General features: G+C 37.0%; 1 protein-coding gene across 1 annotated transcript in view; it reads right to left on the reverse strand.

Annotated features, from left to right (window-relative positions):
• Nucleotides 1–14,944, reverse strand: part of tcerg1l (transcription elongation regulator 1 like) — a 337,676-nt gene that overhangs the window by 58,886 nt on the left and 263,846 nt on the right. The window contains exons 5-6 of the mRNA XM_069899634.1: nt 11,477–11,543; nt 4,567–4,702 (exon numbers count right to left, since the gene is read on the reverse strand). Of these exons, the coding sequence (XP_069755735.1) occupies nt 4,567–4,702; nt 11,477–11,543 (203 nt within the window). The remainder of the gene's footprint in view (nt 1–4,566; nt 4,703–11,476; nt 11,544–14,944) is intronic.

Genomic DNA, 14,944 nt, shown 5'->3' on the forward strand with positions numbered 1-14,944 from the left:
TTGATGTAGCGGTTGGTGCCACACCTTTACAGTGCCAGTGATGGGGACTGGACTGTAAGGAGTTTGTATATTCTCCCTGTGTCTGTGTGGGTTTTCCCCAGAGGCTCTGGTTACCCCCCCCCCCGCCCCCCCATCATTCAAAACGTTCTAGGGGTGTAGATTAATTGGGTGTAAATTGGGCGACACGGACTTGTGGGTCGAAATGGCCTGTTACTGTGCTGTATGTCTAAATTTTAAAAAATTAAAACTTGACTTGAAGGTTGAAGGGGAACGAATAGGTGGAGGAGGAATGTGGCATCAGAATGTATCGAAGAACATGTTCTTTGAATGCATAGCCTGAGAGCATTTATTAACCTTGTTGGGTGTTACTATCTTTGTTTATCGAAGGTAAGAACTACATTGAGATTCCATTGTGCAAGGATATTGGAGTAATATCCCCATTATGAGACAAGAATTGTCCAGGCACGTGCTTTCTACAGCTAACAGGGCATTATCTTCAATCTTGGCGATGTGTTTCTCCACAAAAATGGCTCACAGCTGTGATGCTGAATAATTTCTCACAGCAACAAAGAGAAGAGAGTGAAGTTCAGCACCGAGCTGCACAAGCACAGATCTCAACAACAAGAAAAATGAAACCAAAACATTCAACAGCATAAAAGCTGCTCACAACATTAAACAAAATGCATTAAGAAGACGTAAAAGGCTTGATTAAGGGCTGCTTACAGCAGGAGGAATTTTTAACTGCTTCTTCAAGGACATCAGACTCACCCAATACTCTTGACAGTGTATCTATCTCCTTTTGTTAACTTGCAGTCCATCATTTACTCCCAGTGATTGGTATTGCCTTTCTTGGTTTTACAGGGGCACGAAAGTTGTCCGACAATCTACTCTTCTGGCAAAACTATGACGAGTTCTGACAAATTGAGCCACTTGTTTCATCAAACTAGTCGAATCAAATTTTCTCCCCTATTCTCTCAATTTCCCTCATCTCTCTAATTCCCTTCCTCCAACTCCCCAGCCACTTCCATTCCCTTTCTTATCAGATAGCATCTTTCTCAGACCTCTGTCCCCTCCACTATCACCTCCCTTCTCTTTATTTGAATTTAGACATTGATGCGCGATTAATTACACAAAGACTGAAGTTGCTGAGATTGAAGGCTTTTATTTGCAAAAGATGGACAGCGTCCCTGTGTTGGTCGCTCACACTGACCCGGACTTGAACTGGGGGCAGGCTTCTGGCATGACCGCCTTTATGGGGAAGAAAGGGGAGGAGTCACAAACTTGCCAATGAGATCAGGTACAACCAGGAAAGGTGATGTAATTTACATATGGCATGTAAATATATACAATCGTGGTTTTACCACAGACATACAGCACAGTAACAGGCCCGTCTGGCCCACAAGCCCACGTTGCCCAAATATACCCAATTAATGTACAACCCCTGTAAGTTTTTGAAGGTTGGGAGGAAACCAGAGCACCCAGAGGAAAATCATACAGACACGGGAAGATCATACAAACTCCTTACAGACATTGTCAGATTCGAACCCACGTCACTGGTACTGTTACAGCATTGCACTAACCCCTGTGCTAACTGTGCTGTCTTTTCTTCCCCCTCCCATCTCTATCCACCAATCCCTTGCTAGCCTGTGCTCCACTCCTCGTTCCCTAAATCTCAACCCACCCCCACCTTCTCATCTGTGTATGATTTTCAGCACCTTCTCCACCTGTACGTTGATGACCTACCAGCCACTGCTTCACAAATACTTGTCAAGATCAGTGTCTACACTTTGCTATCTTGGCTCATAAGCACTCCAGTATGGAACTTACATATGTTGTGGACCACTGGAGAACTGGTGAAAAATACATCCAATACTGAGACCATCTCATACTGCCATATAGGACTGAAACAGGCTCCTGGGTCCATTGTCTCCATGCTGACCATCAAGCACTTATTTATAGCAATCTCCATTCATTTTTCTACACTTTTCCCATCATTCTCACCACATTCCATTCCACCCCTCCTCCCTACATTCTACCATGTCATTGGCGGGCGGCGGGGGGCAATTAACAATGTCTAATTAATGTAATCTATCAACATGCACTTCTTTAGGGAGAAATTGCAACACCTGAATATGCACCCAGACAGTTACAGGGAGAACGTGCAAAGTCCACACAGGAACTGCACACACACACACACACACACACACGCACACACACACACACACACACACACACACACACACCATGAAGTCAGGACTTACACCAATCAAGGATCAATAGATATGTCTGTGAGAGACCGAGGGAAAGGGTGGGGAGGGATTGAAGGATAGAGACAGAAGAGACTACGGGAAGCCGAGGAACTTGCCGCCTTTATCTTTAAAGCCCCTGTTTCCTAGTGGGCCTTGGCATAATGAAAGGTCCGTATGCATGGAGCATTCATGGAGGGGTTTCTTCGCTGCATGGAAATCTGCGAGGGGCAGGCCCGCCATCGCTTGACGTGTCACTCAGGACGTCACCGCTGGAGGATAGGCATCACTTTGCTCTCGCTACTGGGTAGGTAATGTGAAAAGGTGCACAGAAGTGGTTTTCCTTGGTCTAGTGTGAACAGCCCTACCAATATTCCAAAACTGTTTGTTCACTCACCAAATTAGCAGTTTGCCAATGTGAAAGGGCCAGTTACTCTCCATGCTGTACCTCTATGTCACCTCGTGTCTTAATTGGTTTCTAATTGGGAAGTGCTAGTGCTAATTGTCAATACATTATCACCTTAAATGGTCCACTAGTTAAAGAAGCAGGATAGATTGTACTCCATCAGTCTGTAAGATCCTGGCTGATTGCAGAGTAGAAATGAACAGCAACAATTAGTTCTCTCTGTGTCAAGAAGACATTTAAAAAAAAATCTTTGAATGATACACAGAGGAAATGAAAATCTTTACAGAGAGAACCAGTAATCAGGTTGGAAATCATGACCAACCTAGGGCTGGAAGCTTTCCTTAATACAACATCTAATTATATTATTTTCTATCATTAGTTAACCATCATGAGAATTCATACATCTAAAAACATTCAATATTTGAACTTCCTAGACAAAGATTTGATTGAAGAATAACATACACTGGACAACAAAAATTGGCTTCCAGAACATTTTTAGGTGTATTTTATGTATTTTGAGCTGTTCATCACAGAAATCACCTTAAAATCTTCCTATCATGTATCGATTGTTAGATATAACCCACTTTTGTGATTTTGCCATATTTTAAGTCTACTAGTATATTGTCCACAATGCAAGCTCTTTTGGTCAGGCCAATCATACCTGGGTGTGCCCTCAGTGCAGGTGCTATGCAAATGTTGTCTTAGGCCTGGGCATGTAAAATGGATGCAGAGAGGCTATAAAAGCAGCTCACTGAGACAGATGCTGTGCATTACCTTGATATAGATTGAATGCATGTTGATGCACATGTTCTTCAGAGAATATCATTGTGAATGTTCTTAACAATAGCAACTTATTGTCTTTAAGAAGATTCAATACTGTAGCAATGTCTCATCAATGCCGTAACAGCTGTGATATTCTGTTATATTTGTAGCGAGTGAACACTTAAGACTCAATGACACAGCATATCTGTCTTAATAAGAAAGTCTATGAGCTCTACTTCGGTTGTAAAATTGACCAAGACAAACCCTGGGATCCTAATATTTGTTGTGGAACATGTGCAGTCAATCTGAGAGCATGGTTCAGCATCATTATGACATTAAACATGATAACTTCAATTAAAGTTAATTTAATATTTATCCAACTTCCTACATGATACCACAAATCTGAAATTATTTTTGTGTTCAGCTTGAAGTTGTCTAATTTTATCCCCACTTTTTTTCAGGAAGTAAACATTTTGAAAAATTTGTTATCCGGCGATACCAGCTCATAACAATAAAGACCAGCTTCGGATCCAGTATCTCATTCTGTGTTGGAAGCCTCAAGAGTGAGATGACATTTGTTTTATTGAGATTTCAGATGATCAAAACAGAACAATTTGCTGGTTAAATAGTGGTGATATAGTTGAAGAGATTTACTACTCAAATCTACAAATACAATACGTATTTCTCAGGTTTTACTACATGGCCTGTAAAATTCATGGTGTCAGGAATAAAGTGAAGCACCATCGATAAATCGGGTTTGGGTCTGTCTGCTCCTCCAACTCGAATGGTTGGGGAGCAGAGATTCCAATGCATGGACAAAGTTGCTGATCTGGTCCTATTAAGATGAGATGACCTGTGAACGATCCCACCACCTCCAACAAGGCTAGTTTTCAGAGCAGGGCAATGAAGAAGACATTTTGGGATATATTTGATTTAAAAATGAAGCATTTCCTGTTAAGTGACCTTATCAATTCTTGGTAAATATAATTAACTGTAAAACATACAGCATTATGGTTGAACAGATATTGCATCTTCATATTTAAACCATTGCCTGACATTCTTGAAACCTTAATTACTTATGTGACCAGTTTAGTCAAATAAGTTACTGCAAATCCAGAGACTGGATCTAGTGTATGTATCAAGATTTCTTACCCCTCTCTCTAGAAGCATATCCCGGAAATGATTAATACGTTCTTCCAAGGGGACAACAGTTCTGTGTGCAGTATTTCCCAGGGTTTTTCTTTCCATTTCTTCTGTTGCAGGATTTGCAATTTCTGACTGTTCAGTTCTTTAAAGAAACAATTTTCAGAAAGTTGATTAAAGTATATATATGGCTATATATTGTTTTGCTTTTAGAAACAGCATCTAATTGAAATGTTGCTGTTTTAGTTTCTGTCAGATGTACTTATTTCACATGCTTCACAGTTAAAATATTGGGTGATCCCAACTTGCTAAAGGATCCAGTAATGTAAAATAAACGGAACTCAACTAATGGCATAACAAAAGTATGATCGAATTTTGCCACAAGTACTCTTTTCCACTGTGGAATAAACTTCTGAATTAATTTAAAAAAAAGACACAATCCTTAATAACAACAAAAGCTCTCACTTTCCATTTTGATTGTACTGGGATTATCCACAATAGCCCTGGAACTAAAATCTAAATTCTGCAAGAACACCAGAAGGAATATATCAATGAAAATGCTGACAACTGAATCAAAGAAATGTAGCCCTCTAAGCCTTCTTAATAGCATTGAAAAATCTTATTTGCCATTCAAAAGTTACCTCATTGTTTATTGGTTTATTTACCTTTTGGCATGAGTCTGCGTGACCATGGATATGTGACCGTGGATTTGTCAACCATTCAACTACAGAAGTTCAGAAATAAATAACTGTATTCCAGGTACAAATCATAACACCTGAAAGAATATTCCCAACAGCTAACCATGGATTTTTTGGAGATTTTGAATAAGGTGCTTCATAAAAGACTTATCTGTAAAATAAGGATGCCTGGGGTTTGAGGTAATGGATAGAGGACTGGTCAACCAATAGAAGAGAGAGATTTTGAATAAATGGATGTTTCTCTGGTTGGTAATCAGTGGAAAGCGGACTGCTGCAGGGGTCACTGCGAGGACCCCACTGTTCATTATATGTATTAATGATTTGTAAGAGGGTCCCAGTGCAACTTTGCTCATGGCACAATATTGATTGGAAAAGCAAATTGTGCAGGGGATGCACACTGCCTGCAGAGAGATATCAAGAAGTTAAATGAATGGGCAAGGGTGTTACAGATGGAGTGCAATGTTGATAAATGCGAGGTCATCCTCTGTGGAAGAAAATTTAGTTGAGCGGATTATTTAAATAGAGAAAGATTGTAGCTTTCTGTTAAGCAGACGGATTTGTGCATAAATCACAAAATATTGGTTTGCAGCTGCAACAGGTAATCAAGGAGGCCCTCATTGCTTGAGGGATTGAATTTAACAGCAGCAAGATTCTGCTGCAACTGTACAGGATCATGGTGAGACTGCACGTGAAGTACTGCATATGGTTTTGTTCACCTTACTTGAGAAACAATATAGTGGCTTTGGAGGTGACACATGAAATGTTCACCAGGTTGATTCTGGAGATGAGGATCTATACTTGCTCGAGTAAAGAAGAATGAGAGAGGATCTTATAGAAACATAAAGTTATGAAAGGGAGAGAAAAGAGAGAGGGAGAAAAGTTTTTTCAATGGTAGGTGGGATTAGAACTTTCAGACATAGCCTCAAGGTTCGGGGAGCAGATTTAGGATGGAGATGAGGAGGAACTACTTATACCAGAGAGTAGTGAACCTGTGGAATTCTCTATCCAAGGAAATAGTAGAAACTGCTTCATTAAATATATTTAAGACACAATTAGATTTTTTTTTTGTGTATATACGCCGAACCTCTTTAATCTGGTAACATTGGGACCTGGCCATTGCCAAACTACAGAAAATACCAGAAAACAGAAATTGATTCCGAAGGGAACCCCCTATGTAAACAAATCAAAGGTAGAACAAAGCTTAAAACAGGAAATAATACTGTGGGGCGGCACAGTTAGTGTAGTGGTTAGCGCAACACTTTTACAGCACCAGTGATTGGGACATTAGTATAAACTCCTTACAGACAGTGCGAGACTCAATCTTTACAGCGCCAGTGATCAGGACTGCGGTTCATGTCCCATGCTGTCTGTAAGGAGTCTGTACTAACGGCAGGAGATTCCAAACGTGCTGGACCACAGGAGTTGCTGGAGCACAGAACACCGGATAATAGAGATTCAACCTGTAGGATGAATTAAAAGTTACGGGGAAAGGGCAGGTCGGCAGAGCTGTCCAAGGCCAGAACAGCCATTATCTTATTTAAATGGAAGAGCAATCTCCACAGCTGCGATGACCTACTCCTGCTCCTATTTCTTTGTTCTTGGTAGCCCTTGGCAGTTACAGGATAGAATGAAAGCTCTTTCATCTGTTTGACACATAATTATTCATTCCTGGTGCTGCAATTGTCTTTCAGCGCCCACTTAATCAGTCAGTGCAACATTCAACTGGTTTGCAAGTGAGAGAAATAATCAATCTATGTTTCCCATTTTCAATTATCCAAACCTTTAAACTTAAAATGTAATAATTTGAGCAGACTCTTTTAAGGATGAACATGAAATGTTGTAACTAACCTTCACTAAAAAAAATCCCAAATTTTCCATAATTTGATGGAATGTAACAATGCCCTGAAAACTTCAGTTAATTCAACAGTGAGATGGGAATGCTCTTGATTAACACATGTTGTATTTGCGATAACTTTGATGAAAGAAATTAATATTTATTACTAAATATATTTACAGTTCTCTGACATTCTCAATCCTTGAGTTTAAATTTAGAAAATTTGTATGTTTGATAATTAACTGTTCCATTCTAATGTTATGTATAAGATGTAAATAACCGTTGGACTCGGTGGGAATCTATGTCAGTGAATGCTCGGTACTATTAACTCACAGCTTTGGTTAGGGACCATGTTCTGATATCTACGACGTGTCACACTTCATGGCACAAAAGCAATGATTAACTAATTCATAATCATATTTTCCAACTTGGAAAAAGCTTACAGTAAACAATTAGATATAAATATCAAAATATATTTATTAATTTATGCCAGTTTAAAGTTTGGGTTGATTTTTCAATGATTGGCTTTCATCGTATTCACATCATTCACACCACAACATTCAAACAAATTTTGCCTTGATTGGTTTGGATGGAAACATAATTGCAGAAAAAATGTTGATAAGCTTACAGGAAATGGTTATTTTGGAGTTAAAATTGACAATTTACCTTTTGATCCTGAAATCTTATTTTTTTAAATCCATAATTTTAATAAATGTTTTAATATTGGCATATTATATTCCCTCAACAAATTTACATTCCATTGAAATATAAATTGAAACACCTCAACTTCAGAAAAACAGGCCATCTCAACTTTAGCCCAACTCGGAGGTTGGTCCAAATCCATCAATCTACTAATAAATTTCAACTGGGCTGCTTCATAATAATTTTGAAAATGAGGTAATTGAAGCCCACCTAATACATACTTCCAAGTACGTTTATTTAATGCTACCCGTGGTAGCATGATTACCTTTCCATAAAAATTCTCTTGTAACTTTATTTAAATCCTGAAAGAAACTCTTTGAAAGAGAACACGGTATTGATTGAAATAAATATTGAATACGAGGAAAAATATTCATCTTAATACAATTAACTCGACCAATTAAAATTAATGGAAGATCTTTCCACTTAATTAGATCTGCTTTAATCTATTTTAATAATGGAACATAATTTAACTTATATAAAGATTGATACTCAGTAATTACAATTATTCCTAAATATTTAATTTCATCAGACCATTTCAATTTTATAATATATTTATACTCTGAATAATCTCCTTCACCAACTGGTAAAATTTCACTCTTATTCCAGTTAACTATATCCAGATAATGTTCCATATTGTTATAAAGATTCCCCTAAATGTGGCAATGATTGTTCTGGGTTTGTTAAATATATCAAAACATCATCTGCAAACAAATTAATCTTATACTCTTCATCTATAATTCTCATCCCTCTTATCTGTTCATTCTGCCTTATTGTTTGAGCTAACGGTTCAATAGCCAATGCAAACAGGGCTGGTGACAATCAACAGCCTTGTCGAGTTGAACGTGTCAATTTAAATGATGATGAAACTTAACCATTTGTCACCACCCCAGCAGTCGGGTTCATATATAAAGCCTTAACCCGACCAATAAAAAAGGGCCAAATTTAAACTTCTCCAGTACTTTAAATAAAATATCCAATTCGACCCTATCAAAGACTTTTTCTGCATCAAGGGCTGCTGTCAATATGTATTGACCAAACTAATCAATCAAAGAATATTATCTGAAGCATTTCTATTTTTAATAAAACCTGTTTGATCAACATGTATCAATTTAGGTAAATTCTTAGCAAGTTGATTTGCTAACATTTTTGCTATTATTTTATAATCAACATTCAATAAAGTAATAGGTCTATACGAAGACATTTTCAACGGGTCTCTATCTTTTTTTGGGATTACAGTAATTAAAGCACTAGAGCAAGATTCTGGTAACTCGTGCTGCTCAGTCACTTGTTGTAATACCTCCCCAAACGCCGAAGATAAATCTTCATAAAAAGTTTTATAAAATTCCACTGAAAACCCATTGTCACCTGATGACTTCCCATTGGCATTTCCAACATAGCCGCCTTAATCTCTAATTCTGTAAATGGAGCTTCCAAATCCATAACATCCTCCTCTTCTAATGCTGGTAACGTTAACTTAGATAAATAAGAATCAATAGAACCATTATCTTGTTTCCCCTCAGAAGTATATAATTTTTAATAAAATGAATAGAACTGGTCATTAATTTCCTGAGGTTTATGGGTAACTGTTGAATTCTTTTTTACAGCATTAATAATCTGTGAAACCTGTTCTTTCTTTAACTGCCACGCAAGTACTTTATGTGCCCTCTCACCCAACTCATAATAACGCTGCTTAGATTGATTAATTAAACATACAAATTGATAAGTCTGCAACGTATTATAATGCAATTTCAATTTAGTTGAAGCCAATTTTTTAAATCTTCTGTCACTTCCTTCTGAAATTCCTTCTCCAATTCATCAATTTGCTTTTCTAATTCAAAGCTTTCAACCATATACTGTTTCTTAACTTTAGTGGTATAGCTAATAATCTGTCCTCTTAAATAAGCTTTTAATGCATCCCATAACACAAAATGATTTTTTACTGAATTAGCATTTTCAGCCAAGAAAAATTTAATCTGTTCTTTAACAAAAATAACAAACTCTGGTTTTTTCAACAACATTGTGTTAAATCTTCATCTATAAGATGAATGTACCACTTCTGAACTTACATAATTACTTATATAATAATCAGCTTATTTCTTTTTCAATGTTTAATAGTCATTTAAAGAGTTGGGATTTTAAGGGTATAAAAACATTACAAGATTGTTTTGTAGAAGGTCAGTTTCTTTCTTTAAATCAATTGAAAGAGCATTTTGATATTGCTGAAAATTCTTTGTTTATTATCAACCGATCTTTGGTGAAAAATATGTTTGGTAGAGAGATGATTTTACCTTTATTGACAGAATTTGAGTCTTCGATTTCTTCTCTACCAAAAAGAGGTTATATTTCTGTTATGTATCAAGTATTACAAGACAATGTGGATAAGTCGGAATGGGAGAAATCTAATCTTCAATGGGAAAATGATTTAGCTTTTGTTTTTCCTGAAGATTACTGGGCAGATATGTGTCATGAGAGTGTTACTAAATTGATGAATGTGCGGTATGGAATGGTTAATTATAATTTTTTACATTAATTGTATTTAACACCAGAGAAATTGAAAAAATATGGTTTTAATAATTCGGATTCTTGTGGTTTATGTACTGGAACTTTTTTACATTCTGTTTGGTCTTGTGTTCATGTACAACCATTTTGGGGTGAAATTAAGTTAATTTTGGAAAAATTATATAATGATCCCTTTAAGGGAATTAGGGTTGGATAAATTTCAAATTGCATTTATATATTTAGCATTGTCTGTGCTCGAAAATGTGTAGCAAGTACATGAAAAGATAATATAGTGATTAATATAATGCGATGGCAGAATGAGTTGAAAGCTTGTATTGTTATGGAAAAAAATTACATATAATTTACATGACAATTATTCTTTTTTTGTTAATAAGTGGTTACCATATTTGGAATATACGCATTTAGATATATTTTGATTTATTATATACTTTTAGTTTCTGTTTATATATTTTTAGCTCTCCTTAAGAGAGTTGGCTGATGGGGTGGAAGGGGGGTGGGGACTTAATTTTTTTTGTCTTGATTTTTTATTTTATTTTTTTAATATATATACTCATAAAATTTTCTTTATAGAATGTACTTTGTATTACCATTAATGATTCTTCAAATAAATAAAGTTTAATAAAAAGGAAATGGTAATTTTATATGCTTGTAATGTTCAATGCATTTTATAACTTTTAAGGCTGATACCGATTTTTAATTGAACCTTACACCTTCTATTGTATAGTCCTGACATCAACAGAAAATAAATCAATACATTCACCTTAGCTTTGAGAGGGGTAATTAAATAAAACACAAGTCCAATTAGAACAGAACTAAAAGAAAACTCACTAGGTTTAATTTTATTTTTCTCATCTGAGGAAAGAAGATCAATTTTTATTCCATGAACTGTATTCTGTTTTCTTGTCTCACAGTAGCCCATTGAAATTCTCAAAGTTTAAGGATTATTATATATGTAAACATTACCAAATTCATAATTATTAAATGTTAATGCCCCTGAGATAAACATTTTTAGTTTGAATGACATTTTAATAAAGTCAAATTAAAATTTAACTAAGTTTAAAAAGTTTTCAGAATATAGTTAAGTTTTGCAACATTATATCTCACATTTCATAATCAATGGATGTGCAAAGGAAATATTGATCAAAGTCAATAAAATCTTTCTTACTTGTTTCTCTTTGTTTTCATAAGGTGTTCTTCACTTGCTTCTTCTTGATTAGAAGTTTCATCTTTTGCTAATAAAGTAAGACAATTTGAATTACATACACTTAACGATGACAAAGTTTATTTTTGGATGAAAAATTTCATAATCAATGCTTCTTTGTGGATTTGATTCATTTTTGGCCAAGGATTCACAGTCAAAGGGGGTGCCTGTGCCAACGACTGACCAACAGAAGACTTTATCTTTTACCTCTCTACTTCCCTAGTGAGAACTTTAATGAAAGAAACTGGCTTAATCCCCCATGATGTTGAGGCATCCTGTTGTGCGAAAGGAGGAGTCATAGAATCATAAAGTGATACAGCATGGAGACAGTCCCTTTAGTCTATCGCATCCATACTGACCAAGAAGCTTTCTGGCCATAAATGTCCTCCTTCTCCTACCCCACCAATTTTGCTAAAAAATACTGTCAAAATTAAGATAAGTGGATTGGATGGTAAAGAAGGAATATTTCATGATTTCCTTCATTAGGCTCAGCCTTGAGTATAAAAATGCAAGTTGCAGCCATGATAAAACTTTGGATAAGCCACATTTCTGCACACTGACCAATAGGATGTGAAGCCTTTGGAGATGGTGCAGGAGAGGTTCACAAAGATGTAGCTTGGACTGCAGTCTATTAGCTAAGTATATGGAGAGGTTGGACCAACTTGGATGGTTTTCGCTGGAGCATTGGAGCCAGAGGTATGTAAAATTACAAGACATAGATCTTCAGAGTAATTTTTCTATGGTGAAAATGTCAAATACAGGTCTAGGTTAAAGCAGAAAGTCTAAAGGGGATCTGCGAGGCAAGTTTTTTTTACAAGAAAAGTGATTGTTGCCAGGAGCATTGTGCCAGGGAAGGTGGTAGAATTAGAATCAATAACACTGTTTAAGAGATATTTAGATGGATATATGAACAGGCAGTGAATAGAGGGATATAAACCACGTGCAGGCAGATGGGCATAGTCAAAAGGCCTGTTCCTGTACTGTGTTAAAATTTTATGTTCCATGTTCATTCTCCTTGGTTTAGCTAGCTGTCAAAGCAATCAACAACACTAAATATTTCTGTCATTTAAAAGCATTTATTGACAAAATCTGTTAAACCTTAATGTAATAACTAAAAATGTAAGCAATTATTTATAACATCAAGAGCCATCAGTTCAAATCATTTAGCAGAAAACATAAAATACAAACATTTACCATGGTCCCCACCAGTAATTCTTCCTCACCAACTCTCTCTCTGCTTAATTTAACTAATAGAGGTCATTCAGGTGAAGTCTGCAGCTTCTCACCAACAAAGTCTCCGGCCATTTTCTACAAGCTCAAAATTGCATAATAGGAATTTGGTTGATGAGAAATGTTGGCAGTTACATACATGCCACTATTTCCCCTCAGATTCTGAGCATCCTTGGTGACTTTACAGAGCAAGTCTAGGAGATATTTTAAAGCAGAATTTTAAAAACCAAAATATTGAACAGCACTAATTGAGCTTAGTCCAGCTTGGCTCCTTGTTAACCACCATCCACACATGCATTTATTTTTCCCCATGGAAGCAATCAAGCTGGAAATCTGTTTACCACTGTGGTCCCATGATGAAGTGGGTCTGCTTCATCTGGCTCTCCATCCCATAGGATGGTGATGGCTCCTTTCAGTCAGTTTGTGGGGTTTGATATGAGGTTAGCCCACTTCTCAGAAAGGAACAGTTTTGCACAGGTCCAGACCCGCCCTCTCGACATCCCCTCCAGGGTCCAGCAGCATGGTGAGGTTCTGTTGCAGTGAATGACCAGACCAAGGTACAATGCAAGGGATGCCCTTCCATGCTTCATAGCACGTGTTTTCTAAATGGCTGTTGACCCTGCGAGAGGGTTCACCCGCCCTTTTACACTCTTATTTTTCACCCTGCAGGATGTCTGGCCACCCTCCACACCAGGCAAGCCTGGTAGGGGAGCCGGTTTAGTCGTCGACCACCCGACCATGTGACAGGCAGTACTGGGTTAAACAGTCTCAGTAGCACTCAGACGAGTAGCCTGACCTGTGGGTCTGCAGAGGACCACTGGCCTTGCCTCTCAACAATCACGGTTCACTAAAACGTCAAATACTTTTCAAAAATTTGAAGTGTCACTGAAAAAGATTCTATACATGAAGTGTATAAAATATAAACTGACCTTTTTAATTTAGGTTGGCAATCTTTTCAAATAATAGAATTGAGCTGCATATTATTTGACTGCTCAGCTCTCTAATTATGCTGCAATCCTGAACATGACTGAAGTCAGGAGGAAGATCAAATGTGCCAACTTCTTTCATTCAGAACTGTTTGGGAATGAAAACATGGTCCAATTTATTATTTTATGGCAATTTAATTTCAAGACTTTGAATGGCTTCCATCATCATTGAATTGAACTTGATCAGATGGTTGCAAGTGGCCTCACCTCAGCAGGGATGGGATTAGGTTTGGAACAAAGGGGTTGTTGATATTATTTTAGAAATTCAATGCATCATCTATCTCACACGACAACCGCCTCCCCCACTTCCACTTCCCACAGTTACTAAGACACAGGATGCTGGGTAAACAATAAATGCTGGGGGAGGTTATTGTTCACGCAGCATCCATGGATGGGAATACTGGGTGAGTGGGCAATATTTTCTGCAAGAAGAGGCAGGAGGCTGTTGATACGTCTTCCCAATAACCCGACAAACTCATAGAATGTCTATGCTGGAGAGTACACTCTCAGTAGGACTGCTCCCCACTTCCTAATTTGAATCCTTATTTATGTTCGCTTTGGTAAATCAAGAATTGATTCTATTTACTTCCAAACATTTTAATGAAATGACTATTTACTGCACATTGATGATTGCACTTGCTGCTATCAGTTTTTTCACCTTTGATTGATAGGAATAGGGTATCAGCAATTGAGTTGTATTTACATTCTAACTTTCACTTTGAGATAAATAATACAATAGCAAACAATTCTGTGGAAATATCCACAAACTTGGTGATCGAAATATTCCTGTCTTTTCAGACATTTCCAACATCAACACAAGACTAATTTATGATAATAAAAAAAACAAACTGAAATTCAGAGAATGAAACCATAAATCCTGCTGAGATTCTCCAGTACTTTTGTTCATTTACTCCAATCACGGAGTCTGCAGACTTTCTTGTTTTAAAGCATCAGTTAGGTGGTTTCTTTATTGCTTAAGTATGTTCCCTCTAGACTGACACGTAGAGAAGGTGCTGCAATGAATCATATGGTCATGAACAGGTCATAAAAATGTTGTTTTGTGGCAGTATCAGAGGGCAAATATTGCTATAAATTACATTTCAAAAATGAAAAAATATTGCAAGAAAATAGGAGGAAGTGAGGTGTGGTGTCTGTGGGTCATTGTCCATTCAGGAATTGGAGGGCAGAGGGGATGAAGCTGGGTGCTCGTTTTCAG

This window comes from Narcine bancroftii, chromosome 10, assembly GCF_036971445.1.
Source record: "Narcine bancroftii isolate sNarBan1 chromosome 10, sNarBan1.hap1, whole genome shotgun sequence".
In the NCBI taxonomy this organism is placed as follows: Eukaryota; Metazoa; Chordata; class Chondrichthyes; order Torpediniformes; family Narcinidae; genus Narcine; species Narcine bancroftii.